The sequence below is a fragment of the Neopsephotus bourkii genome, unplaced genomic scaffold (assembly GCF_033783945.1).
Source record: "Neopsephotus bourkii isolate Nb327-2 ecotype Australia unplaced genomic scaffold, CSIRO-AGI_Nbou_v1 NB_1768, whole genome shotgun sequence".
Lineage (NCBI taxonomy): Eukaryota > Metazoa > Chordata > Aves > Psittaciformes > Psittacidae > Neopsephotus > Neopsephotus bourkii.
This window is the reverse complement of record NW_026902242.1, coordinates 698,960-726,342: the sequence shown is the minus strand read 5'-3', so window position 1 is coordinate 726,342 and position 27,383 is coordinate 698,960. Positions and strand designations below refer to the sequence as shown.

The 27,383-nt window shown below is 43.5% G+C and overlaps 1 protein-coding gene across 2 annotated transcripts in view; it reads left to right on the top strand.

Moving 5' to 3' along the window:
* The window catches only part of TRAF3IP1 (TRAF3 interacting protein 1), a 76,158-nt gene extending 50,802 nt beyond the window's left edge, over positions 1-25,356 (top strand). The window contains exons 7-15 of one of the 2 annotated variants that reach the window (XM_061379182.1): positions 709-784; positions 4,410-4,502; positions 6,978-7,059; positions 7,957-8,040; positions 8,745-8,865; positions 9,011-9,047; positions 9,871-9,947; positions 21,148-21,371; positions 24,357-25,356. In XM_061379182.1, coding sequence (XP_061235166.1) covers positions 709-784; positions 4,410-4,502; positions 6,978-7,059; positions 7,957-8,040; positions 8,745-8,865; positions 9,011-9,047; positions 9,871-9,947; positions 21,148-21,371; positions 24,357-24,522 — 960 coding nt within the window. In that variant the 3' untranslated portion in view covers positions 24,523-25,356. Of the gene's footprint in view, positions 1-708; positions 785-4,409; positions 4,503-6,977; positions 7,060-7,956; positions 8,041-8,744; positions 8,866-9,010; positions 9,048-9,870; positions 9,948-21,147; positions 21,372-24,356 lie in introns of those variants that run through there. The other variant, XM_061379180.1, reaches the window with a different exon arrangement.
* Positions 25,357-27,383: the final 2,027 nt, after the last annotated feature.

The following is a 27,383-nucleotide window of genomic DNA, read 5'->3' as shown; positions in this document are numbered from 1 at the left end:
CTTTCGTGTGCTTGCTTGCTTTCATTTCCTGGCCTCTGAATCATTTTGGATTAAGGTCAGAGGCCTCAGAAGTGGCCTGAATGTTGATCCAGTTTGATATTTTCCACTTTGGAACTCTTCTTCTTCTTGCTGCACTGGTTGCACTTTCAAATCATCTACTGCTTGTCTGCTGGGCTTTCCTGCAAGCCCCATTTCTTCTCTTGTCGAGGGAAGTTACCACTTGAGTAGAGGACTATACAGGTCTCATGGCACAGGTTTTTAGTCTTTTCTTCTATTCTGAAATGGAATTTCTCAAAGAGGAGCCGTGTATCTGATGTAGCTGAAACATGCAGGTGATTGTAAGCATCTTACTCGTTTTTTAGCTCACTGGTAGCTAAGCATTCTACCCCAAGGCAAGCAGTGGTGTCACAGATGCTCTACAGGTTTCACAAGATTGCTCTGCCTCAGACACTCTTAGTATTACATTTGGGAGTTGTCTTTACAATTATGAAATCTAATCATATTGGTTTATGTAAAAGGAAATAACATGTATCCAGGAAAACACCTGCAGACTGAGGAAAATAGACTGGAAGTAATCTTAGATGGGTCAGTTGCGTGAATAGTTTCTAAGTATGATACATAAAAATACAACACATGTAAGTGAATTTATATTAAAAAAATCTCTTTATGGATAATTATATAAATTTGTGGGCTTCTATTTTTTTAAAGAATGAAAGTTCTTCAGGAATCTCAAGGCAGCCTTCAACAAAAGGAGCAAGGCAACACGCCAGACCCAGAGGAGAAGGTAACTAGAGGGAAGATATTATCTCTGTTAAATATGCTGGAGGCTTATTGAATAGGAATAGCAGAAATATTCAACTATCCATGTTTATTACTTTCAGTGCTTGTTTTATACTCCCACTCTGCATTTATGAAGCCAACAGGCAACTTTTCTGCATGGGTTTGATAGAGAGTGGTGCTGGGCTCCCTTTGCTAGCATTCCTCATGCACGATTGCAGATATAAATTCAGCCTGCTCTTGATATTCTTTGTGTTGACTCAGAGCGCCCTTTTTCAGTTGGTCTTTTAGTTTCACAAGAACTCTTTCTTTGCTTAAGAATCTAGCAGATTTAGACAAATATGCCTTGCAAAATTTGGGCTTGTTTTGGTTTTCCTGTCACTGGGGATTAGTGGACAGTATGTCCCAAGTTAATACAATTATTGTATGCTACCTTTACATAAAGTCATGTGGAAAGGTTTGTTCAATGTGTAGAGCAGAGCAATGTTCAGCACAGTATTTTTGTTTCAGTAAGACTTAAGGTATGTTTTAAGGTATTTTAGTAAGGTGAAAGAGGTTTGTGAGGCAAAATATGCTTTTCTATAGGGATGAATCATACAGCCATGAACCCTGAATTTGTAACTTTATCGCTTACAAGGGCTGGAGCAGCTCTGCTCTGGAGCCAGGCTGAGAGAGCTGGGCTGGTTCAGCCTGGAGAAGAGAAGGCTCCTTAAGGGGAGACCTTAGAGCAGCTCCAGTACCTAAAGGGGCTGCAGGAAACCTGGAGAGGGGCTTTGGACAAGGGCCCGTAGGGACAGGACAAGGGGAATGGCTTTAACCTGCCAGAACAGGGGAGACTGAGATGAGCTCTTAGGCAGAAGCTCTTCCCTGTGAGGGTGCTGAGGCGCTGGCACAGGGTGCCCAGAGAAGCTGTGGCTGCCCCATCACTGGGGGCAGGTTGGACACAGGGGCTTGGAGCAACCTGCTCTAGTGGAAGGTGTCCCGGCTCACTGAGGCTTTAAGGTTCCTTCCAGCATAAACCAGGCTGAGGTCCTATGATTCTATATATGAGTTTAACATCGCTGTTCAGAAGATACAATAACACCTGTGAATTGATGTCTCAGTCTGTCTAAAGCCTGGTACTGTTTAGACTAATGAAGTGTGAAGATCTTCATACACTTAAATCTGGCAATGTCACTGTTACATTAATATACATACATCTCTATACATACAGTATATATTATATATATATCTCTATAAATTAGTATGTATAGAGATCGTGTGTTGCCATGTTTCTTACCAAGCACCCACATTTTCTTTGGGTTTCTGTTTTAGCAGATTTCCATGTGTCTGAGACAAAATACTAAAAGAGGTGGGAAATGGAATAGACGCTTAGGCACCTAAAATACCTTGGCAAAGGGCTGGCATTTTGGATATGGATGGCTGTTGGCATAGGAGCTTAATTCAAGTTGGTGCCTGAACATAGAAGATTTTACGTTGCATCTCATGTACTTGTGTGCTGTGAGGTTTTAATAATTTTCCAGCTGAAAAATTCCATCTGGATTCTATTAAATATAGTCTGATTTTACTGCTTAGTGATCCTTGCTGATCCTATAACTTGTCTTATTTCCCAGGGTTTGAATATTTTTTTGATAGCCTGAACTAGATGTGCCTGTATGGGCTTGTCCTTTCTTTCAAATCAGGATCCAGCTTTTGGGATCAATGTAATATGGTCAATGACTAATGCTGTGTTTTGGCTTTAAGGTAAATGTTATAAAAGCATTACTTTTTGATGAAACAGCAAGTCAGTGCACTCAAATTTCACTTTATTGAAGTGATGAATACTTTGGGGCATCAGTTGTTTTGCTCTAATGCAACATAGCTGCAGTAGGTGAGTAGTGCTCATAGATGCTTTCTTACATTACTTACTTACATAATAAGTAATCCAGAGGGGAGTAAAAACCTGGAGCTGTGCTGATACCTGTTGCCCACTGGTCTCTGTAGTTAGTGGTGATGATCAGTGCTTTCTGTGTTGTCCACTATTAACAGGGATAAATAAATGCACAGCAGGAGAAGCCAAAGGTTTAGTGTCATCACTAAATAACAATTGTAATAAACCAAACCGAAATGGTGAATGGAGGATTAATTAAGCAAAAGCAGGTATATTTGCTATCCTGGTAACTAAACTAAGTCACACCAGCATTTGCTCACCTCTATTATGAATAAATTCCTGATGCTATTGGAGCAAATGTGTGTTGGTTTGGTTTATAGTTAATATTACATTTATTACTACTCAGCCAGTGGCTGCTTTTTATAGTTGTGATGTGCCTTGGAGCAAAACTTGTGCTCTTAACCGAGATCTGATCAGGTTTCCTTTAAGACTCTGAATTACTTTCTCAATGGAAATCACAGAATCCCAGCGTGGTTTGGGTTGGGAGGGACCTTAAAGCTGATCCTGTTCCAACTGTGTCCAACCTGGCCTTGAACACTGCCAGGGATGGGGCAGCCACAGCTTCCCTGGGCAGAGCTTCTCCTTGAGTTTTCTGCTAAGCTCTCCTGGGTAACCTGTGCAGGATAGGGCTGAATGTTTAAATGCTAGTTTCAGTTTGATTAAATGGCAACTTCTCCTGGCCTTAGTCTGCACAGGTAAATGAAAGTGCTGGTTGTTCTCTCTCTGCTGTGTGCTCATCTCCTGCAGTAGAACTCAGCATTTTTGCTGCAATGGACTGTGTATCTTTGTGGCTATTTCCCATGGCATGGGTGGAGGAGCAGATCCTCTGCTGTTCAGCTGTATGCCCTGAAAGATTCAACTTTGTGCTGCATGCAGTAATTTCGTGGCTGGTTTTGCTAGTGTGGGATGTTTCCACTGAGCATTAGGCACTGAATGTATTACTCCAAGTGAAGGGGGGTTTGTGTGTATGTGTGTGTGTATTGTTAATGATAAGCCTAAAGCTAAATACTCTGCCCATGCTATGCAGACCTTGCAAACTGTATGAGTAGTTTAACTTGCCCATGTGTAATCAATGCACAGGTGTGTTTTCAGGAATGATGTACAAATGTAACTGGGGGAATGAACTGAAGATCATTGGTAGATTAAATGATCTTATGTCTTTTTGCAAGAATAAACCACTTTTAGGTAGCAAGAGAAGAGGACTGTGTTTGTGGGCAAGGCTCTTCTATGGCATTGCCAGAGAGGTGTGGAGTTCAGCTACGAGAAATCAGCTTTTCTTGCTTGAAGATTCTTAATGGCTTTAGTCTGAGAAGTGTTTAAAGCCTTTGAAATAAACCCAAGTGCACTGTGCATTCCAAACAGTATACGAACAATAGGGTGTGTTTTAGCAATTAGTTAATTAGTCATTAGTTTATTAGGTAAATATTGTATTCTTTCACCAGCTCTCAGGCTAATGAATAGTATCTGTGAACAGTTTCTGAAGTGAAGAAGTTGCCATTAGTTTGCAGGAGCATGAGGAGTTCAACCGGCAGTCATGTAAAAAGGCTTTGTGAACTTGGTACATTATTTATTACACTCAAGATGGTTTATTAAAGCAGGATAGCCCTTAAAGAAATAGCACCGGGAATTTAGCATGGCTTTCTCTTTTCACCTTTTAATTGTATCTTTGGTTTCATTTGGCTATAAAACTGTTTTGTTCCAGAAGCTGTGGAAATGAAGAGCATGGCAGATAGGATTTCAGAGGACAGTGTTGCTAAACTGCAAGAGAAAGCTGAACCAGGACTTGAAGAGAAAGGTAGGAGACTAAAAACTTTACTGCCTTGGACAGTCTAACTGGAGTGCGTGGGATTGAACTTGAATCCATGCAGCTAAATGAGTTAAGGAGAGTGATTTATGCTTAATTCAACTGCTCCCTTGTGTTTTAATCACGTCTTGTGATGAATGTCCTCCTTGAAAATTGTACTTTCCCTGATAAAACAGTTACTTTTAGTTTATCTTCCCTTACTCTTCTGCACCTTTTCAGAGCTCAGTGCTTACAGTATGCCAAGGGCAGTGCATGGCTGCTGCATCTGAAGCCCTTGGTGATTTGTTCTGTGTAAGAAGTGACTCACTGCATGTTGCCTTTCGTACAGGTATTTGGGAGCTGCATTTAGTGTTTGCATTTGACAGGATTTTAGAGGAAAATTCTGTCTCTGCATTCTTATTTCTCAATTTTTTTCCCAAGTTCTATATAGCTCCCAAGGCATACATTGCTAATGAGGTATTTGTATCTAGCTGCAGAGTACATGGAGCCACAGAAGCAAAATGTAGGAGGAAGAGCTGAGATTTAAGCAAAAAAGCTGCATTCTTGTGTACTTCAGGTCCAGATGCTTGACTTCACTGGGGGAGTTGATGCCATGGATGTGGAAGGTCAGAGGCTGTTTCCCAGCCCGGCTGTGGCTTTCAGAGCCTCAGAGCTGTGTCAGAGCTTGGCCAAGACATTTGTGTGACCTTGCACAAGTGGGAGAACTTCCATTCTTCCTTTTAATCCTTTGGACCTGTCTTGTCTAATGGAATGTATCTGTTATGGGATATAACTTTATATTCCTCTCTTTATAATTTGAATGAGGAATATCCCCAGGTTCAGTATTGATTTGGACTGGCTTCTCAGGTGGCATAAGAACCAAGTATTGACTGGTCTTTGTTTTAAGCTTTATTCAATCAGACAGTGTAACACAGTAGTGCATTGATGAACCTTTATTTCCTGTATGTTCTTCTAGAGGTGAAAATGTCACTCACACATTTCATACCTTTCACAAGTTGGAACGGGAAATAAAGTCTGACAGTCATTGCAGATAGGTAAAAGTTGGGTGCTATTTGGAGTAATCAGAAGACAGTGAAGTAATCAGAAGACAGTGGAGTAATCAGAAGACAGTGATGAACTGCCCCTTAATGGACCTGATGATCTTAAATGATAATTTTGAGCATTGAGGCTCTGAACCTTTCCATGATGTTTTTTTGTTTCGTTGGGGCTGTTTTTCTCCTGACAAATGAGGATGTGTCAGCACATCAGTTATTCTCCCTTGGTATCCTCCATTAGGAATCCTCACTGGATTCATGGCAGCCTCTTAAATAAGAAGTGAATCTTTAAAGCTTTCTGGCAGAAGAGTGCTTTGGCCTGCCTCAGCTCTTTGCTCATAAGTTATTTATGTTCCACTTTCTTTAGACATAGATACACTCAGTATAGCAAGAAGGGAGGAACAGTTGGATTTCAGGTCACTATGAAAGTGGATACCTGCATGAGGCTTGCAGGACTTCTTGCAGCTGTTGATCTTCTGTCGCCTGAGTAGCTGTTATGTTAGTGTGATGCATGTTGGGATGTTGTGAGAGCAAGTAATCAGCTGACTATAGAATCAGACTCCCAGACTGGTTTGGGTTGAAGGGACCTTAAAGCTCATCCAGCTCCAAGCCCCTGCCATGGGCAGGGACACCATCCACTAGAGCAGGTTGCTCCAAGCCCCTGGGTCTAACCTGGCCTTGAACACTGCCAGGGATGGGGCAGCCACAGCTTCTCTGGGCACCCTGTGCCAGCGCCTCAGCACCCTCACAAGGAAGAGCTTCTGCCTTAGATCTAACCTGAACTTCCCCTGTTTCAGTTTGATCCCATCACCCCTTGTCCTATCACTGCAGTCCCTGATGAAGAGTACCTCTCCAGCATCCTTGTAGCCCCCTTCAGACACTGGAAGCTGCTCTGAGGTCTCCATGCAGCTTCTCTTCTTCAGGCTGAGCAGCCCCAATGTTCTCAGCCTGTCTCCATACAGGAGCTTCTCCAGCCCCTGATCATCCTTGTGTTTCTTTGAAAACAATATAAATTAATTTGACCAAGAGAATCAGCATAGAACCCTTGGTGTTGAATGGGATGGACAGATGGATGTCAGCCAGTCCAACCCCCTGCTCAAATCTGGGTCAGTGTTACCATGAAACTATGGAAGAATTGAGATGATGCCACTTCCACAGATGAGAGAATTTCACAGTATTAAGAAAGAAATAAAGAATCAAGGCATTTTAAAATGGAGTTCTTTTTCAGTGTCCCTTTTGAATTGTGAGCACTCCAAGATGTGGAAAACCTGGAAGGTCACAAGATACAGAACTGTATATAAGCTTAGAGGCATTTTCTGTGATGGATTTCATGAACACATGGTCAAGTGTAGTGCTGATAGGATTCAAAATGCTGTCATGAGACAAGTTAGATTTGCCTAAGCCAATGTTTTATGTTTGTTGTGTTTAATAGAAGAAGTGGAGGATGTGGCTCCTGAGAAGCCTGCAGAAAATGGTGAAGTACCTCTTGACCTTCCACCTCAGCCCAGCCAAAGGTATGTTTCTATCCTTGAATCAAAGTCTGATGTGCCTGCAGTCACAGTCAGTCAGTCCAGTTGGAAGCAGCAAGGAAACTTGGAGGAGGATGTTTCTACGAGTGGTACCAAATAATAAGTGTTATCCCATGTATGGTTTCCCTTTATTCACTTTCATTTCCTTCTATAAGGAAAACTTTAACATTATGGATTTAGAAAATAAATCTGAAACACTTCACGAAGTGCCTCGGTGTGCTTATTAAAATATGAAAGATGTGTGGAAAGTCTACTGAGAAGAATATGGTATTATATACCTGTGTTTCATAAGTACAGTGTTATGGATAAAGTGAACTTACCTTTTAAATCCTAATTTACTTTTCCTTTCCTCAGCAAAGGCTTTTGTAATTATACTGGGGTCTTCAAGAAACCTGGAGAGGGGCTTTGGACAAAGGCCTGTAGGGACAGGACAAGGGGAATGGCTTTAACCTGCCAGAACAGGGGAGACTGAGATGAGCTCTTAGGCAGAAGCTCTTCCCTGTGAGGGTGCCCAGAGAAGCTGTGGCTGCCCCATCCCTGGCAGTGTTGGAGGCCAGGTTGGACACAGGGGCTTGGAGCAACCTGCTCTAGTGGAAGGTGTCCCTGCCCGTGGCAGGGATTGGAACTGGATGAGCTTTAAGGTCCTTTCTGAGCCTTGGTCTTACACAGATTGTAGGGGGTTTTGTTTTAGACACCTTTTCTAGATTTTCCTAGACTCCTACTAGGGTAGCAAATGTTGTGCTATTGGGTTGTATATTAGAGATGTTTTCAGTGGGTTTATGAATTGGGTAGTTTACTCAGCTCTTATGTGTCTGTTTCTTTGGATGGACATGCCAGGCTTCCTTTTATACTATAAATGAAACAGCCTCTTTGCTATTGCAGGCGAATTCCCCGTCCTGGCAGTGCAAGACCAGCACCACCCAGAGTGAAACGTCCAGAAAGCGCTGAGCTCTTACCTCCAGAAAGGTAAGGAATAGGGAATGTGGGTACAGATGTTTCTAGCTCTTGTGCCACACTTTTCTCAGATGTTCTGTGTCTCACCTGCTGATGAACAGCTTTAGGATGGATCATAGAATCCTAGAGCGGTTTGGGGTGGAAGGAACCTTAAAGCACATTGAGTTCCAAGCCCCTGCTGTGGGCAGGGACACCTTCCACTAGATGAAGATCATCTCTGCTCATTGTTTCAGAGTGGAAAATTCAAGTCCACTTTATTTGTTCAATTTTTCTGCAAATCCAATGTATTATCTACAAATTAATGTTATTTGTCACATCTGGAAGTTCAAAACCATAACTGTTTTGCCTTTGGAAACTCAGACAACCTTAGAATGTTCATGTACTCTGGTGCTGAAGGAGATCTGTAAAACATGCAGTGAGTATTTATCTTCAAAAAAGGCTGAAACTGCCACTTGAAACTGTGGTCAAAATGGCTTACTTGATCTCTGATAAGTCACTGAAGTAGTGTTTAGAAGGAAAATGTATGTCCTTCCGTGAGTGGAGGATGGCTACCTTTGGCAGTGAATGGAAATGACAGAATCTGCTGTGTTTTTAATTGCTGCTGCTTTATTTTATGGGAAGAAAGGAGGGTACTGCTGTTTCTTTTATTCTGGGTAGATCAATAGGCTTTTGGGGCAGATTTTAATAGGTTTTCATTTTCATTGTGTCTCCTACAGGAGTGGTAGTGGTAAAACAGTCTCAAACGTGATCACAGACCATCAGATTTCTGGTGATGATGATGACCAGTTTGTGGTGGAGACAGCACTGCCACTGCCCGAAGTGCCACATGTGGAAATGGTCTGTTCATGTTACACGTTATAGAACCTTTTTCCATCCTTTGTAACTTACTTGTTTAAGTAGCTTCTAGCTGAATATTCTGGTAGAGTTGTGTATTAGAGCAATGCCAGCTTTGTCCAACTAAAGCTGTCTTCTGCATGTGTAGGACCCAGAAGCGGAGCTGGTTGAGGATCAAAAGCATGGTATGTTTGCTTTTACATATTTATATATAGATATGTGTAATAAACTCATGAGTTTCAAACAAATGCTGAACACTTAAAATGCTGAATAAAGCAGCAAAATACCTCCTGAGGGTAGGAGCTTGCAAGAAAAAACCCAGAAATTCAGTCAAATTAAACCCAGTCTTGTTTCCTTCTGCAGCTGGATTTACAAGTGATGTTCAGCACAGAATTTCTATACAGCTCTAATGTCAGCAGGATTAAACATTCTGCATCAAACTCAGAAATGAATGTTTCTTACAGTGTCAGGTACAGCTTGTCAGCTGTAAGGAGATGGCATTGGCTGCTCAAGGCAAGCTATAGAAAAGCTTTTAGGAGACTTCTTAACATTTATGCTTACTTGGGACTTTAGATCTCTGATTCAGGGGCTTCTATTATGGTTACACTGGATGTGATTGAGGGAAATAGACTTATTTGCATCCAAAATCTCCTCGCAAAGGAATAGCTATAAACTTTTATTGTGCGGTTCTTGAATTCTTCCAAAAGGGGGGTGCAGAGGAAAAGCCTTGGTGTTCATACAGCTCAAGGAGTTGGTTCTGGACCAAGAGTTATTCAGTAAATGATACTGATGATACAGTTCAATTTAGAGGACACTGGAGAAAGTAGACCAATGGAGAAGTACCTTGGAGCTCAGGAATTAAAATACGTCCTGGAATGCTGTTCATGTTGCTGGAAATTAACATTAACAAAAAGAGTTAAGCAGTTGGGTTCTATTTGATTGTCTGAATGTTTCAAACAACACTGTAGTGCCAACCGGTGCTAAGAAATGTACTGTTTTTTTCCACAGGTGGGCTTGTAAAAAGACTCCTGGAAACAAAGAAGGATTATGAAGCATCACAGATATCCTCAAAGACGACAGAGAGGGTAAGATGGTAATGGCCTTTATGGAATTGTCAATATTAAATACTGTGATTGTGACCTTTTTCTGTCTCAGATGTGTTTTTTTTTTTTCCAATTTATGATCAAGCTTTCCTCCTTGATGATTTTAGTTCTCCATCAGTCTGTCAGATGTCACTTCCTCTATGGAGTGCTCTCTCTTTCTCTTTAATTTCTGTTGGTTGGAGGTTTGTTTTTTATTCCAGGATCTCAGGACAGTTTCCAGGGGGGGGAATTGAGCTTATTCTTTGTTTCCTACAACAAAATGTGCTCATTTCAGCCTAGATAGAGTAGGGCACACTGTGCATTTGTGCAGCTGTAATATTACCGTTTCAATCTTGCTTGTCCTCTAGGCAGTATCCTATAGCCCAGCAATAATAAAAGGCATCTCTGGTGCAATTAACCATATAAAGTAATACTATTTCACCAAATGTTGCCCTACTATACCCCAGCATTCAGGTCTATGAATGTGGTTTGATTATGATAGTGATATGATAATCTTATGATAGATTACAATATGAAGTGATTTGATGTGAGTTGTTCCACAGTCAGTAGCTGGAAAAGGGAAGGGAGTTTATGGTTTTATTGGTTATTCTTCTTGCTTTGATCACTTAGAAAGGGTCTAGCAGTGATCACAAACCAAAAGCAAAAGACTGAGCCCCCTGATTTAAATGTCTTCCTGTTCCAAGTGGAGAGCTCTTGTTTTTTCAACCCTGTAAAACTCACGTTACAAGAAGAAGCTGAAGGCCAAGCATTGAGATGGACTTCTCTGATCCATTGGCCCTTTGAAAAGTTGCTCTATCACTAAACTAGTTTGATGTGCTAGTGAGGAGGCACTGAAGAATGCACTTCAGAGTTCTCTAAAATGAGACAGGTACATAATGTGTTGGAAAGGTGAGTGCTTTTCATGAACTCTTAAATGTTCAATTCCAATCACATCAGCTCATTTTGTTAATTCAGTATTGTAGATTTTTTCCTACCTGTGTTTGTTTCAGGAAGTATCTATAGTTTTTGGCATGATGGTTTTGGAGGCTCAGACCTCAAGACACCAGCTTTTCACAGAGCATCAAGCCCTTTCAAATAGTCATGACCACTTGACTGCCTCTTCTGGCTTTCTGAACTGTAGTGATTTGGCAGTGAGTAATGGTATTCTAATAGGTGATGAGGAAAGCGTAGAGCAGTAAGAAACTGTCCCTGAGGACTAAAACCATGGTAGACAGCAGACTGTGTTGAAAACCTGGTCTTACATAGTACTTCCATGACTTTCTGATCACCTCTTCAGTCTGCAGCAAACGTGACAAGTGTTAACTTTTAGGATTGGAATTTTGGGAGGGTAAAATCAACAATTCTCTGCAATGGGGATACTCCTGTTTGTTTTCCTGGCCAGCGGTAATGGGTTATGCTTCCGTACAGACCAGCCATTTCTTCCCCACCAAGTTGAAGAATCTGTGTCAGCACCAGTGTGGCAGCAGGACCAGGGCAGTGATTGTTGCCCTGCGCTGGGCACTGGTGAGGCCGCACCTCGAATCCTGTGTTCAGCTCTGGGCCCCTCACTACAAGAGGGACATTGAGGTGCTGGAGCAGGGCCAGAGAAGGGCAATGGAGATGGTGCAGGGCCTGGAGCACAAGTGTGATGGGGAGCGACTGAGGGACCTGGGGGGGTCAGTCTGGAGAAGAGAAGGCTCAGGGGAGACCTGATCACTCCCTACAACTGCCTGACAGGAGGATGGAGCCAGGAGGGGCTGGGCTCTGCTCTCAAGGAACAAGGGATGGGACAAGAGGAAACGGCCTCAAGCTGCACCAGGGGAGGTTTAGATGGAGCTGAGGAACAATTCCTTCCCCAGAGGTTGCTCAGGCATTGGAACAGGCTGAACAGTCACTGTCCCTGCAAGTGTTCACACACCATGTAGATGAGGCCCTCAGTGCCATGGGTTAGTGGTGGCCTTGGCAGTGCTGGGAACGGTTGGACTGGATGAGCTTAAAGGTCTTTTCCAATCTGATTGATTCTGTGATTCTAAGTTGGGATGGCAGATCAGTCTCTCTTGGTGGGTTATCTTCCTCTCTAAAGTTTGTGACTGTCTGAGATCCAAGCCTGCTTGTCTGGAAGACAGTTCCTTTCATGTATTGCAGGGGCTGAGGTTGATGAAGAAAATCGATCCTCCTTAAAATAGGAAAATACCTTTAATTTCCTGCTTATAATCAATCCATTAGGGCTAGTTACGGCTTTATCCAACTTTGTGACTCTCAATCCATTTATTGCAGATGTGCAGCTTGTAGCATCTTTGTACTGATCATGAAACACTCATTGCCTATTTCTAATGAGTATGTCTAATGTGGCACTTTGCCTACCTGAACAAGTTCTTTCTATAACTGGTTGAAGAAGGGAAGGGCTTAAAGTTGATAACGGCTGTTTGTGCAGTAGCTCTGAAGTTCATGCTGTTGAGCTGGCTCACGCAAGAACAAGTTGTTCCTGCTTTTATCACTAGGTGGTGCTGTTGAATCATCAGTCCCCAGGCTAAGTTTGCGGGCAGCGGTAGGAGTTGATCTACTAATGTCTTCTGCCAGTGCATAATCGTGCTGTAGGATGTGCCGTTTGCTGTTGTGGCCTGTCAGCTGGACATGAAAAGGGAGAACAGGAGAGGGTTACAAAATCACATGGATTTCATCCTCAGGAAGCTTCCTGTGTTGTTTGTGTTGCATTTTCTGGGTTATATTCTGAATAACTCAAACAATTCCCTTTTAACTCCTTAGATTGTCTGGTTTTAAATGCATGTGGACAATTGTGGCCTCCTACAATAACCATTCAGGCCCATTGCCTGTGTTCAGTCTGTAAAGCATTCATTCAGTCCTTGTTTGTCTTTTGTTGCATCTTTTGAAGCCCTGGTCTGTGTTAGCTGAGCTTAATGGTGGAAAACAAATGTGCTGACTTCCTAGTCCATCACATGAGGACGTGCAATGCTGAGCTCCTGGAATATCATCTGATCTCACATCCAAGCAGCTGGCTGCTACTGCAGGAGGTTTCTTTGCTGCTACTGCTTTCAAATGATGTTGTTGAAGTTGTTGAGATCAAGAGAGAAGTGTAGTTTTCCTCAAAACAGAGTGAAAAATCAAAGGAAAAAATGATTAAAAGTGCACAGGGTTGGTGACTGGGACAGGGCAGATGTAGTTCAAGGAAAGATGAGCTGGAGACTTTACTGAATCCTGGGAGTTTATTTTAGAGGACAAACACTGTGATGTGAGAGACAGTAAAAGTAAAATTGTAGAATCACAGCCTGGTTTGTGTTGGAAGGGACCTTAAAGCTCCTCCAGTTCCAAGCCCCTGCCACAGGCAGGGACACCTTCCACTACAGCAGGTTGTTCCAAGCCCCTGTGTCCAACCTGGCCTTGAACACTGCCAGGGATGGGGCAGCCACAGCTTCTCTGGGCACCCTGTGCCAGCGCCTCAGCACCCTCACAGGGAAGAGCTTCTGCCTAAGAGCTCATCTCAGTCTCCCCTGTTCTGGCAGGTTAAAGCCATTCCCCTTGTCCTGTCCCTACAGGCCCTTGTCCAAAGCCCCTCTCCAGGTTTCCTGCAGCCCCTTTAGGCACTGGAGCTGCTCTGAGGTCTCCCCTTAAGGAGCCTTCTCTTCTCCAGGCTGAACCAGCCCAGCTCTCTCAGCCTGGCTCCAGAGCAGAGCTGCTCCAGCCCTCACAGCATCCCCATAGCCTCCTCTGGACTCACTCCAGCAGCTCCACATCCCTCTTGTGCTGTTGCCCCAGAGCTGGATCAGGACTGCAGGAGGGGAGGGTCTCCCCAGAGCACAGCAGAGAGAGGATAATCCCCTCCCTGAGCTGCTGCTCATGCTCTGGGGGTGCAGCACAGCACACAGGGGGGTTCTGGGCTCAAGCGCACACTGAAGCCAGGTCATGGGTATCTCCTCCTCACCCAACTCCCCCAAGTCCTTCGCCTCAGGGCTGCTTTGTATTTCCAACATGGCATTGCCTCTGGGAATGTTTCACAGAGCAGATATGCAGAGGGTAGCAGGCAGGGGTCTGGCATGCTCGTGTTATCCTAGCACCTTGAGCATGTCTCATCTTTGAGGGATATTCCTAACATCACAAGGAAGGCAGTGACAAGGTTGCTTTTTTTTTTTGTTGTTGCAATACTACAGAGCAGCAGTTTTGGGAGGAATTGTTCTCTGGAATCTCTGGATAAAGGCAGCAGAAGTAATTAAAAAGAAGGAAGAGTTTCAAGTGATTTGTTCCTGCCAAGTGGTCTATGCAGGCAAGTGGAACCACGTCCTGTTATGGCGATGGGACTGCAAGGATGGGTCCATAAACTCTGTGCAGTGTGATGTGTTCAAACAGCCATAGGGTTTGTGCCAGGTCTCGCTTTGTAGTCTGCTGGGAAGCAGAATCAGTCTGGGATTTGACCGTTTCTCCCCAGCCTGTCAGCTCTGCTACTTAAGTTGTTTTCCATCAAACTCTCCAGAAGAAATATCTTCGCCATCAGTATGCAACTGAATTCCAACACGTTGTATGCACTGGAGAGGGAACTAGGAGTGTACTTCTGTAGTCTGGAGTAAGGTAACCAGGAATCCAGTGTAAAGCTGAAAGAACTGCTTGCTTTGGGAAATGAGGTCTGATGAAATGATGGGTGATCTTCGTGTCTGTTAGGAAGAATGTTCATCCTCCCTCATTTGGTTCAACTGTTAAATAACTACAAAATAATGACATCTTTTCCTAGTTACATTCATTAGGCTTCAAAGCCTCATTCTTCTGCCAGTTGGGAAAATGAAGGGAGAAAAAAGATATCCTGGAATTGCCAGCTAATACTTTCTTAAGTGCAGTATTCAGCAAAACCTGTGATCAATGGATCTACTATTATTATTAATCAGGTAGCTTAATCTGAGGTAGATGATCTTAAGGTCCTTTCCAACCCTGACCATTCCCTGAGCATATGACTCTATGAAGTAGATTAATAACTATAACTAAACTAATAACAATTTAACCTGGCATCTTATTAATCAACTAGGAATTAAGTGACATTGGTGAATTAATCCTTAATCCACATAGGACACCAGTGGATTCTGGGGGCTGTTTCACACATTGAACTGCTGATGGCTGAGGAGCATTTCTTTGTGTTAAAAGCATTCCTCTGCAGCCTTTTTATGGGCTGCATTTCCCCAGCATGCGTTTGCTTTTTAAGAAGGTTTAATAAAGCAAAAGGAAGAGCAAAGGCAAGAAGCCTGAGACTTTCATCATCCAGGTTTTGCATGTGCAGGAACTTAAAATAATATACACAATTTTCAGGTCAAACAAAGGGGTCATTCTGGAAATACACAAGATTCTGGTGCCTTGATTAGCTGTGTTGAGCCTCACAAATTCCTAAAAAGACTTCCTAAATGTATTTGTTTAGAATCTAGCCCTCTAATGTTAAACAGAGAATGAAACAGATGTTACATTTTGTATTCCACTTCATTTATTTCATGTGTGGAAAATGTAGGCAGGTTATTAAATAGTTGAAGTGAGCGGGATCACAGAATTCCCATCTTTGCACTCCCAAATACAGTTCACGGGCTTCAGCAAAGCAGCAGCTTTGAGGTTTCTGTGAGGAACAAGTGATATTAAATAGCTTAGCACCTGGATAATATTAACTTTAATTACAAATATGATAAATTAGGTATGTACTTCTAAGCTTAGAACAAATACAATCACGGCTGATTCTGTTTGTTTAAAGTTCTTCAGGTCATTGATTTTTACATGAATCCATCAGCTGCATGACTTTGTCCTCTCCAGTCAATGCAGTTAGTAACGTGTCATATTAACCAGATGTATTCCTGTGCCATGGTATCCCAGCCTGGTTTGGGTTGGAAGGAACTTTAAAGTTCATCCAGTTCCAACTCCCTGCCATGGGCAAGGACACCTTCCACTAAGAGCAGGTTGCTCCAAGCCCCTGTGTCCAACCTGGCCTTGAACACTGCCAGGGATGGGGCATTATTTCTTAATACTTAAATGTCCAGCAACTCCCATTAAACCCCTGTGATCCGGAAGGAAGCTGTGAACACAGGAATGGGATTTTTGTCACTCTTGGGATATTCCTGGTGTCGTGGCTCCTTTGCTGTGGCCTTTGCACCCAAAAGGTTCTGTCCTGTGAGTACAGTATAAATACACCATGAGACAGCAGATGAGTGTGTTAAACTGAAAGGTTCTATAAACTGCAGTCAGACAGTGATTTCCATCCCTTGGAGAGGATGCAGCAGCAGTGTGGTGTAGGATACATTACAGGTGACTTTCATATATTTCAAGCAGCTTAGCAGTGATTGTGACTCGTGTGAAAGCTGTTGTTTAACACAAGGAACAGATCTGTTGCTTTCTGAAGAGGAAAGAGGTTGCTTTTTCAAGAGAAAGGAGGTTGTGGAAGTAGAAGCAATGTGAGCAGAAAGCCAGGTAGGTCTGGCAGCTATTGGTACCGAATTAATGCTATCTACTATTGTCGTCTCTTGGCATGTGTGTGGTCAGACCAGTAGGATTGTGCTTAGTGTGCTGAAAACCCCACCAAATACATGAGGTTTTATGAACTGACTTCTCCCCAGCACTGCATGTGAAGTAAAGCAGACTCGCTCTGGGGGCTGAGGTGGGGTGTTTATGTCCGTGTGAAAAGCCCAGCTCTTTTTGGAGGTATCAGATGTGAACTGGGGGGAACGTTGTCCCTAAAAACCCAAGAAAAACAAGCCCTCTTTAAGGAGCTCTCCTTTTATTTGCTTTTGGTGCCTTCGAACTCAGCAGCAGGTCAGATGAACTCTGGTAAATGTAATGGTAAAGAACATTGTGTCTCCAGTTCCTTGGCCTGTTACTGAATTCGGTACCTGGCATAAGCAGAAAAGCATCCTGTTCATTTGAAATGATTTAACATTTACTCGTTTCCCTGTGTTTCTGTGAAAGAGTTTCTTATGGTGATCCCTGGTGGATAGTTACAATCTGCTTAAAATGCAGACTCTGTAAAAACCAGGCAAAGAAAACACCCTTTATGATCAAAAAATAGTTTGTACAATAAAAACCACCCCACCTTGTTGGTTTTACATTGAACGAATCAAAATGACTTGTCCAAAATAAAGTTTCTGTGCTGTCCTGTAGAAGGAGGCAGGGGGGAAATGGTACAGCTCCATAAAACTGTGATTACTTGGGTCTGTTTTCATAGTGGGATATAACAGAATACTTAAAAGGGGCTGTAGGAACTCGCAAGTGCTTCATGGATCATTGTTCTAATGTGATTCATATAGAAAAGCTGTTAATTACAAAATGGAAGCAAAGGAGGAGCTCTGTCAAAGTAAGTAAATACTGCTTCAAACATAGATAGTTTTCAAACAGTGGAGATTAAAAGTCATGACTCCTTTAGCTTAGTAGATGGCAGGCATTTCAGATGCCCTCAAAAGCCCAGCTATCAGACATGATACTTATATGCTATCATACATGATGTTTCTATGATGTCTGTCTTCTGAATGATCCATGTTTAGGAGCTGTGCACACTGCAGTAGTTACACCAATTGCTTTAGGCAGGGTAAATTAAACCCAAGTAAATGCTGGTGGTTTCTGGAGCCCTGTTGATAATTTCCCCTTTAGTGATGAAGAAGAAAATTCCTGCTTTTTCCTTGCTTAGGTCCCTGCCTCCGAGTCCACGTTGTGTTCTGTTCACATTGAGGTAATGGGAAAGGCAGACTTTTTCCCAGGAATCCAAAATAAACATTTATCTTGGTGCCTTATGAAAAACACGGAGGAAAGGAAGCATGTTGGGCCTACAGAAGTGATGGAGTCTTTTATATAGGGATAATTTATTGATTCTTGGGCTTTTGTGAAAGGAGGGTTCAGTGAGGTGTATGGCCTCATTAAATAGGCTGGAACAATTCTGATTCTGGCTTTTTTTTTTTTTTCCTTAAGACTGAATATATCCTGTTACATGTTTGTGCAAAAGAGCAAAGGTGGCATTCAGGACTCTTACCACCCACATTGCCTGTTGTAATAAACCATCTGCCATTAAGTCTTAATGATTTGCAAGAGTGTCCCACGTAGATGTTAACCCATCACTGGAAGTGTGAAACTGAAAGCACACGGTATGCCCCCCGCCTCCTCTGTTAGGTACTTGTAACCATCAATAGCTGGCAGTGCTTGAATGCTTCACTGGGGTAATTCTTTCTCCTGAGTTCAGGATCTTGGCATCTTGGGAGTGCAAGTGTTAGTGAATTGATGGCGAGGGACAGCAACATGCCAGTTGAGTTACTGTACCCTCCAGGTACAAGGCAATTTCTCATGGGAGCTCGACATTTAAGTACTTCCTGTTTAGAAAGATAGAGATACACTAAAAACCTCTTGCATGTTCTTACTTTGCTATCATATAGTATGTGTTCAAAAGGGTTTTTAACAAGGCTGTGCTTCCTTGGGTGACATGGTCTAGTGTGAGGTGTCCCTGCCCATGGCAGGGGATTGGAACTGGGTGATCTTAATGTCCTTTCCAACCCAAACCATGTTATGCTGATGATTCTCTGATGCTGATGATATACCTGAAGTATAAGTCTGAATAGTATTTAATGGATTTGTAGTGGTAGTGTTTCAGTACTCAAAATGACTTTGGATGGGATAATATTTTGTCCTGTTTATGTCAAGTTTGAAGAATTGAACTGCACAAAGGGACAAAAATGATTTTTTTTAATATTTACTAATATGTTTCAAGGGCATCCTCCTTATTCATAGCAAATATTTCATGGTGGTTTATTATTACCCTTATTACAAGGGGTGATGGGTTTAAACTGAGACAGGGTGAGTTCAGGTTGGAGATAAGGCAGAAGCTCTTCCCTGTGAGGGTGCTGAGGTGCTGGCACAGGGTGCCCAGAAAAGCTGTGCCTGCCCCATCCCTGGCAGTGTTCAAGGCCAGGTTGGACACAGGGGCTTGGAGCAACCTGCTCTAGTGGAAGGTGTCCCTGCCTGTGGCAGAGGGTTGGAGCTGGGTGAGCTTTGAGGTCCCTTCCAATACAAACCAGTCTGGGATTGTATGGATCTGTTCATACATCTTCACAAGCTGCAGCAAGGCGGGGGACAAAAGAATATTTCCAGAGACAAAGTCATCCACCTGAAGTGTGTGCTGAGACCTGGTAAATGGCTGGTGTGCAGGACCCTGTGATCTGTGCCTTCAAGGGCACCTGGGCAAACCCCCTCTTCTCTGCAAGATCAACGGGGAGGAAAGCTGGACAGTGCTGATGTGAACACCACTGGCCAAGAGAGGAGACCTGGGGAGAAGATCCTCTCAACCCTATGTATCTGTGCTCAGAACAAGGCTGCTTCTCCATTCTCGAGGGATGAAATGGGTCCTGAAAAAGCACTTTCATCTTTGCCTTGTAAGGGATGGTAAACACATGGATGACTCCAGAAAGTATCTGGATACCATGTTTTATGTCATGGAGTATAATGAAACACCTGCTTCTGTGACAGAGGTATGGGCCGAGTGAGAAGGAATTAAGAGGAGTGTTATTTTTAACAGTTTAGCCAGCACTCAGGAATTGACTTAGGAAGTGAAGGTCACAAGTTCAGCAGCATTTGTCACTTCAGCCTGGTTCCTAATTAAACAGCTTTTAACATTATAAAGTTGCAGTATACTCATAAGTGCCACAGTCTTCATGCACTGTGTGTGTGGCAAAACACAGGCAGCAGACGGGAGTAAATCTCAGCCTTCCAATCTTTAGAAGTATTTTTCTTTATATATATATATATATATATTTATATAAAGAAAAAAAAATATATATGAGTTCATCAGTGAGCCAAGGGCTGCTGAAATATGTTTGGCAGTAGTCCCTGTTGCCTCCAAACACAGCTGAACAAACAGCCCACAGCTCACACAGGGAGACAGGCCAGTTGGGTAGGAGGGCAGGAGGGGACAGCGTGGTGCATTTGGTGTCCCAGCACGAGGAGAAGCACATTGCCACCTCTGTGTTGATATAGCCACTAGGAATTGGGCTCAGGAACCAGTTGGTCCTGTGGGTGGGGTGGTAGAGAAAGAACTCTCTAGTTTTCCAGCATATATTAAATGACTAAAATGATTTTAAATAAACTTAAAGCTTTGTGTTTCTTAAAAACCCCCTCAGTATGGGAATTTGACCCGTAGGGTTCTTGGAAAGAAAGAAAAATTAGGTTGTTTTTTCTTGATGGGGGAGAAAAAACCCAGCAGTCTGTTCTTTAAAGGCATTAGTTGCTTTCAGGGAGGGCTTTCCTGGAATCAGATTATTACAGCGTGTTAGTAATGTGGCATCACTTTGCTCTTTTTATGGCATCCTTTTGCTCTTCGTGACTTTGCCACTTTAAGAGACTCTTTCTCTGTATTTAATGTGTAGTAAGCTGGAAGGTTCAGGAGATTGACCACAGAGACTCTGCTGGCTGCACATGAGGAAAGCGTGCGCAAGACCAGATTATTTCTGAGTAGTGGAGTTTGGTGAGGCCACATCTGCAACCTGAGTGATTTTACAACCACTCTTAGCAGAAGCAAAAGGCATGGAATAACCACCATCTATTTTAGCTGTGCAACACAAAGCGCTATTCTTAGGACCAGCATTAGGAGCTGGAAATCCAGATACAGAAGTTGAGGGAGAGAAGTGTCTTGAAGGGACTGACTTGGAGAACTAGAAGGAGGTTGTGCCCTTCAGCATCAGCTGTAGCTCCCAAGGAGCAGCAAAACACTGTGGCAACCAGGTCCAGTGAACACTGATGGTGCAGTAGCCTAAAACATGATCTGGAGTGAAGTGGTAACAAGTCGGACAGAGCCTTGGGTGACATGTGGTGTGTGAGGAGTCCCTGCCCACGGCAGAGAGTTGGAACTATATGATCTTAAGGTCCTTTCCAACCCAAACCAGTCTGGGGTTGTATGATAAACTATGGATGAATGCAAAGAAGGTTTCCCCTCCTCCACCCACTGCCTTGGGAAAGATCATGTTGAGAATGAGAACGTCAATGAGATCATTGAATAGGATCAAATACTAATTTTATTTCTGTGCACTTGTGATCTGAAAAGCAGTTTTCCTATTGCTGATGCTCTTGCACACTTCTGTAGCAGTGCTCTGCAGTGGTGACTTGGATTTTTCATACTTTCTGCTCCTCTCTTTTACTTTGTTTCTACTTAGTTTTCTTTAGTTTTGATGCTTTCCTCCTTCTTCATCCTTTCTTTTAGGAGAAACCCTTTGTGTCAGAAGCAGCCAGGAAAAGAGAGAGAGATTTGGTAGCCAAAGAAATTGAGAAGTTTCAGGTCTCTATTCAGACTCTGTGCAGGAGTGCTCTGACGCTTGGCAGGATCATGGATTACATCCAAGAAGATATGGATGCCATGAAGAACGAGTTGCAGATGTGGCGGCAGGAGAACAGGCAGCATGCAGAAACTCTACAGAAGGAGCAGAGGTGAGTGTGGGCAGGGAAAGGTTCATTTATCTCTTGAGACAGATTTCTGGGGTTGGGAAGGGTTTAATTCATTTTTCAAAGCAGATTTGTCATCAGTCATTTCTGTGGATTGGGCTTGAAGCGTTCAAGTCTTTTCAGCTCAATTTATCATGATGGACATGGCAGCAGAGATGCAAATGTGTGTGTGATAGGAGAGGGCTTGATTCGTTTGCTCCTTCTCACAAATAAAGGAGCAGTGAGGGAAGAGCAAAGTAGATTTGGAATGGGACTAAGAGTGGATTCCTAAATCACAACCTGCCGTCTCTGTGCCATTGAATTCAGGGTGTTCTGCAGTGGTGTTAATAACAGTTGTCATCTGTGCGAGGTTGAAAGGACAGCACTGGAAAGCCAGGAGAGTGAAGGGGATGTGCATGATAGAAACGAGGAGGCCAAGCCTCAAGCCAGTTTCTTTGGCCTTACTTTGTCTCACCAATGTGTCTTTACGATCCTTGAAACCAGAATGTTCTCTCCAGCTGTGTGTCCTCTGATCTTGAACATGAACTAGGTAGTGATGATCTTGGATTCACAAGCAGCCTAGATTTGGTGTTCCCTGAATCAGTGTACTTCACTCATGCATGAATGGGTGGCATTCTTAGCTAAGTCCTATCTTGGTAGGTAGCAATGTGTTAAATGTTGCAATTTGCAGCAGCTGGCTTAGTCCACTGGGGTGGGAACTAAGGCTTTCCTTCACATATAAAGTGTAATGATGTTAATTCCTTGCACTTCCATAGCACCTTCTATTCCAGACCTTTGACAGGCTTTAAAACCCTGGTTGGCCTCTGAATTCAGCACTGCTGCAAAGAGGAAGGGAACAGTGTTTGGCTTTATTTTATAGCTGGAGAAACTGAGGCATTGACTCACCTTTGCACCGCACCTAGTGATGTGTCCTATGGATCCTCATCAGACCAGTGGAGTGCTAAGGCATGTCCACTCCTTCAGGAAAGAATGAGCATCAGACGTGAAGAAGACAATGCTTTCCATGTATACTGCAATTTGGATGCTTGTCTTTTTCATTGTTCCTGTGAAAGACAATTGACAAATCCCATTGGAGAATAGTGCAATTTCTAGCAGTGCTTTTTGTGATTTATGCTAATGTGGTGGAAAAAAGGGGAAAGCTAAATGATTTTGGGATGTGGACTTTATCTAGGGCTCAAAGTGACTGGGTAGTTCAGAATGAGAGCAGACCAGTTTGGTCTGTCATTTTTCTGCCTGTTCAGCATTCTTGGAAGGTGAGCAAAGCATTATGGAAGTGGGCACATTGGTTGTAAAGCCAAACAGCCCCATTCACTTAAGATGTATCAGTGTCCTTGTTTATTAGTGTAGAATTTATTACATTTCCTGTTAGTGTGGAATTACCTGCCCTTGTCAGCAGCTAGTGATGGGTTAGTTTTCATATAGAATCATCCTTGCAGCTAAATTGAGGAAGTGTGGTCTGGATGATCGGGTAGTGAGGTGGACTGTGAACTGGCTGAAGGAGAGAAGCCAGAGAGTTGTAGTCTATGGGGCGGAGTCTAGTTGGAGGCCTGTATCTAGTGGAGTGCCTCAAGGGTCGGTACTGGGACCAGTATTATTTAATATATTCATCAATGATTTAGATGAGGGAATTGAGTGCACTATCAGCAGGTTTGCTGATGACACTAAGCTGGGAGGGGTGGCCGACACGCCAGAAGGCTGTGCTGCCATTCAGCGAGACCTGGACAGGCTGGAGAGCTGGGCGGGGTAACTTGATGAAATATAACAAGGGAAAGTGTAGAGTCCTGCATCTGGGCAGGAACAACCCCAGGTTCCAGTATAGGTGGGGAACGACCTGTTAGAGAGCAGTGTAGGGGAGAGGGACGTGGGGGTCCTGGTGGACGACAGGGTGACCATGAGCCGACACTGTGCCCTTGTGGCCAAGAAGGCCAATGGCATCCTGGGTGTATTAGAAGGGGGGTGGTTAGTAGGTCGAGAGAGGTCCTCCTTCCCCTCTACTCAGCCCTGGTGAGACCTCATCTGGAATATTGTGTCCAGTTCTGGGCCCCTCAGTTTAAAAAGGACAGGGACCTGCTGGAGAGAGTCCAGTGCAGGGCAACTAAGATGATTAAGGGAGTGGAGCATCTCCCTTTGAGGAAAGACTGAGGGAGCTGGGTCTCTATAGTTTGGAGAAGAGGAGATTGAGGGGTGACCTTATTAGTGTATATAAATATATAAAGGGGGAGTGTCACGAGGATGGAGCCAGGCTCTTCTCAGTGGCAAACAATGAAAGGACAAGGGGTAATGGGTACAAATTGGACACAAGAGGTTCCACTTAAACTTGAGAAGAAACTTCTTCTCAGTGAGGGTGACGGAACACTGGAACAGGCTGCCCAGGGAGGTTGTGGAATCTCCTTCTTTGGAGACATTCAAAACCCGCCTGGACACGTTCCTGTGTAACCTTATCTAGGTGTTCCTGCTCCGGCAGGGGGATTGGACTAGATGATCTTTTGAGGTCCCTTCCAATCTCTAACATACTGTGATACTGTGATACTGTAATCACAGAGTGATTTGGGTTGGAAGGGACCTTAAAGCTTGTCCAGTTCCAACATCTGCCCCGGGGAGGGACACCTTCCACTAGAGCAGGTTGCTCCAAGCCCTGTCCAACCTGGCCTTGAACTCTGCCAGGGATGGGGCAGCCACAGCTTCTCTGCCTAGAGTGGGATGAAATAATGGCAAAGAGCCTTAGCAGAAGAGCTGGATTAGCCAAGAAATGGCTGTTTAGTGTTCAGTTGCAGGTGATCTCTGTTGAACAATCTTCTCTGGGTTGTTAGCTTTGCCTTTGTGCTTCTTACTCTAAAAGTTATTTCAGAAGGTGTGGGCACAACTTAAATCCTTTGCAGGCTTTCAGGTACTGTATGTGCTTTCTTGGAAGCTTAAGTAACTAGAGTTAACACATTTTCACTCACATTATGCTCTTTGTGTCTCTTTCAGCATCACAGACAGTGCTGTTGAACCATTAAAAGCTGATCTGGCTGAACTGGACCAGTTGATTAAACACCAGCAAGACAAGATCTGTGCTGTAAAAGCTAATATTATAAAGAATGAAGAGAAAATCCGGAGGATGGTTCTTAACATAAACCTGTCTTCCAAAAGGTGAAGAACTGGAACTGACTGACATTGCTACCAAATAAAAACCAAATAGAAAAAAGGAAGATATCTGTTGTTGACATATAAAATGTTTAGGGACCCAAAGCCTAAAATTTATATAAAAGCCCATTATTTCATTGATCTTTAGAAGTTGATATTACTTGGGTTAGAATGATATTCGTTTGAATGCTCAAGTTGTAGAGCTATTAAAATAACTTGTTTAAATGTGAACTGCTGTTACTCACCAGGTCCTCACAGCCCTTTTTCCCCTCCCTGGACTGTTGAGCACAGTTTCTGAGCCACTTCTCTTTCCATCTCCTTTTCATTGCCACTGAGTTCCTGTTGAACACGCTGTCATGATACTACTTTTGCCCCTTAAAGTCATGAAATCGTAACCTCATAGAATACCAGGTTGGAAGTGACCTCAAGGATCATCTGGTCCAACCTTCTCTTTATAGTTTGAATGTATATATTTGATCAGAAGTTGGAAGCAACCAATCTCCTGCAGGTCAGAAGGTTCCTGAATCCTGTTTGTTATTAAGAGGGAAGATTGTCTACAAACCAAAGATCAAGAAGTAAAGCCTTGTGTAACTTGCACTTCTTTGCATCATTACAGAGATGGTGTCATGTATTTAGAGCCATTGGGAGTCTTACTGGGAACAACTGAAAATGCAATCCATGCATCACTGTGTAAGGGAGCAGAAGTATTTTATCTGCACAGGTGTTAATTCCATTTTTATTGCATCTGTTCATTTGGAAAGGATTAATTTAAGTGCCTCTTTCCTCCCAAATGCACGTTTCTGTAACCTTTTGTATGTGAATAATTCCACTGATTTATTTAACTGCAGGTGTCTGCTGTTTTCCTAATGACCTTTGGAGTGCAGTGCATGTTAGAGTCCAGCTTTACTCCTAAAGCATATTAGTGTAAAAACAACTATATGGTGCTGTGCTGAGCGCAGAAGGCTTTAGTCCAATTCAAGGCTCTTCTCAAGGTGTTTAATGTATGAGCACATCTCCTCCTTCCCTGTTGTTTGGATTGTGTATGAAGTGCTATTGGCCTTTTTCAGTTTTTCTTCTTTGATTGGCATATCTGTGGGGTTTTCTTTTACTTTCTTCATTGCTTTTTCTGGGATCTGGACCTATGATCAACCAACCAAACAGACCATCACCAAAGAGGGTGAGTATTTGCTATGTTAAATACAGGCATTTTAAAGGACAGGATGCTTTGCTGCATGGGGTTTTGGGGTGGGATTGGAAATGAAGTAGGGGGTTTATGAAGGAATAGGAGAAATTTTCTGATATATTCTTGACAGTTCATAGAATCACAGAATCCCAGATTGGTTTGGGTTGGAAGGGACCTTAAAGCTCAACCAGTTCCAGCCCTCTGCCACAGGCAGGGACACCTTCCACTAGGGAAGGTTGCTCCAAACCCATCCAACCAACATGACAGGATGCTCGTTGCACTTTTATTGTCACTTGAATTGTATTATTTCACTGTCTGAACTTAAATAGTGAAGCAATATTGTGGGTAGGCTCCAGAGAGGCAGGGCTTCTCCTGTGAGCCAGCCCTGAGTTGTCACCCTCTCCTACCATGCATTGCTTTGCGCCCCAGGTTGGAGCCTGTCCACTCCATCATGAAGAAAATGGGGTTCAGGATGTCCACCAGAATCCCCAAGCCCAGGACTGATGGTGAAAGCCTGTGTGGTCAATATGTAACTTCAGAGCAGTCTGAACGCTCTCTTCCTTTGCCTTGTACTTTCATCAAACGATATGGGGTTTGATGGGATTGCTCAGCCCCTGCTTACGGGGTGTTAGAACTCAAGAGCCCCTGGTCCCTCAGTGCTAGAAGCCACCCTTTAAAAGGACAGAGAGATTTGTTACCAGTCCCCCAGCCTTTGTCACCCATCCCATGTCCCTTCTGCATCCACAGCCAGGACCAGCATGGTGCTGCTGGAGCACAGGGCTGGCAGGAAGGCAGTCAGAGGGACCAGTTTCAGGGATGTTAAGTGACTTCAGCTCTGCCTTCGGTTAAGCAGGATTTAAATGATGACTTCTCCTTTCCCTCAGTTACTCCATTTCATGAAGTTCCTTTCACCAGACCCTCCTCTCGTCATCTTCTCATTGCTGATGGGTGCTGCGTAGCGATATGGCCCATGTATTCACCTGTCCTTGCGTTAGAAGTGAGCATGCCCTGAGTTGGGTTGGAAAGTGTAGGGCTCATATCAAGCTGCAGCTTGGAGGCACTCATTTGCTTCCTGGGAGACCTTAGGGATGACTTCCATCTCTATGCACCCCATTTCTTATGCTTTCTGCATCTAATATCACTTTAAACAAAAAAACAGTTAGTGTCAGGGTTTAACAAGACATCTGACATCTACAGTCATAGCTGGTGCTCTATCCAGGATTGCTTTGGTTTCCAGTGTGGTGGAACAAAGGTAATGCCTTGGAGCTTAGGCTTGCTTTCATTTTAAAAGTTGAGGATGCAGCACCACAAGAATGCCAAATAACCAACAGTGGTTCCTGAAGGGGGAAAGAAAATGGGTAGAGAAGAATATCTGCAGGCACTGAGTCTCGCACACAATGCTTTGTTCATGCCTTGGGCTTGCGTTTCAGCTTGTGGGTGGTTCATCAGCAAGGGGAACGTTGCTGGTGTGGTGGTTTGGGGTTTAGAACCCTTACATTGTCAGGCCTCCTGGTGCTAATGGGGCCTGACAGGTCTGGGAAGCAGGACTTGGATTTCACGACGTGCCTGAATGTGCAATCTTTCCCTCTCCCCGGAGTCTGAATGAATGCACACGTTGATGTGACTCAGTCTAGTACCTGTGATGGACTCAGGAGCTGCCAACTATAGTGATCTTCAGGTGGAGATCA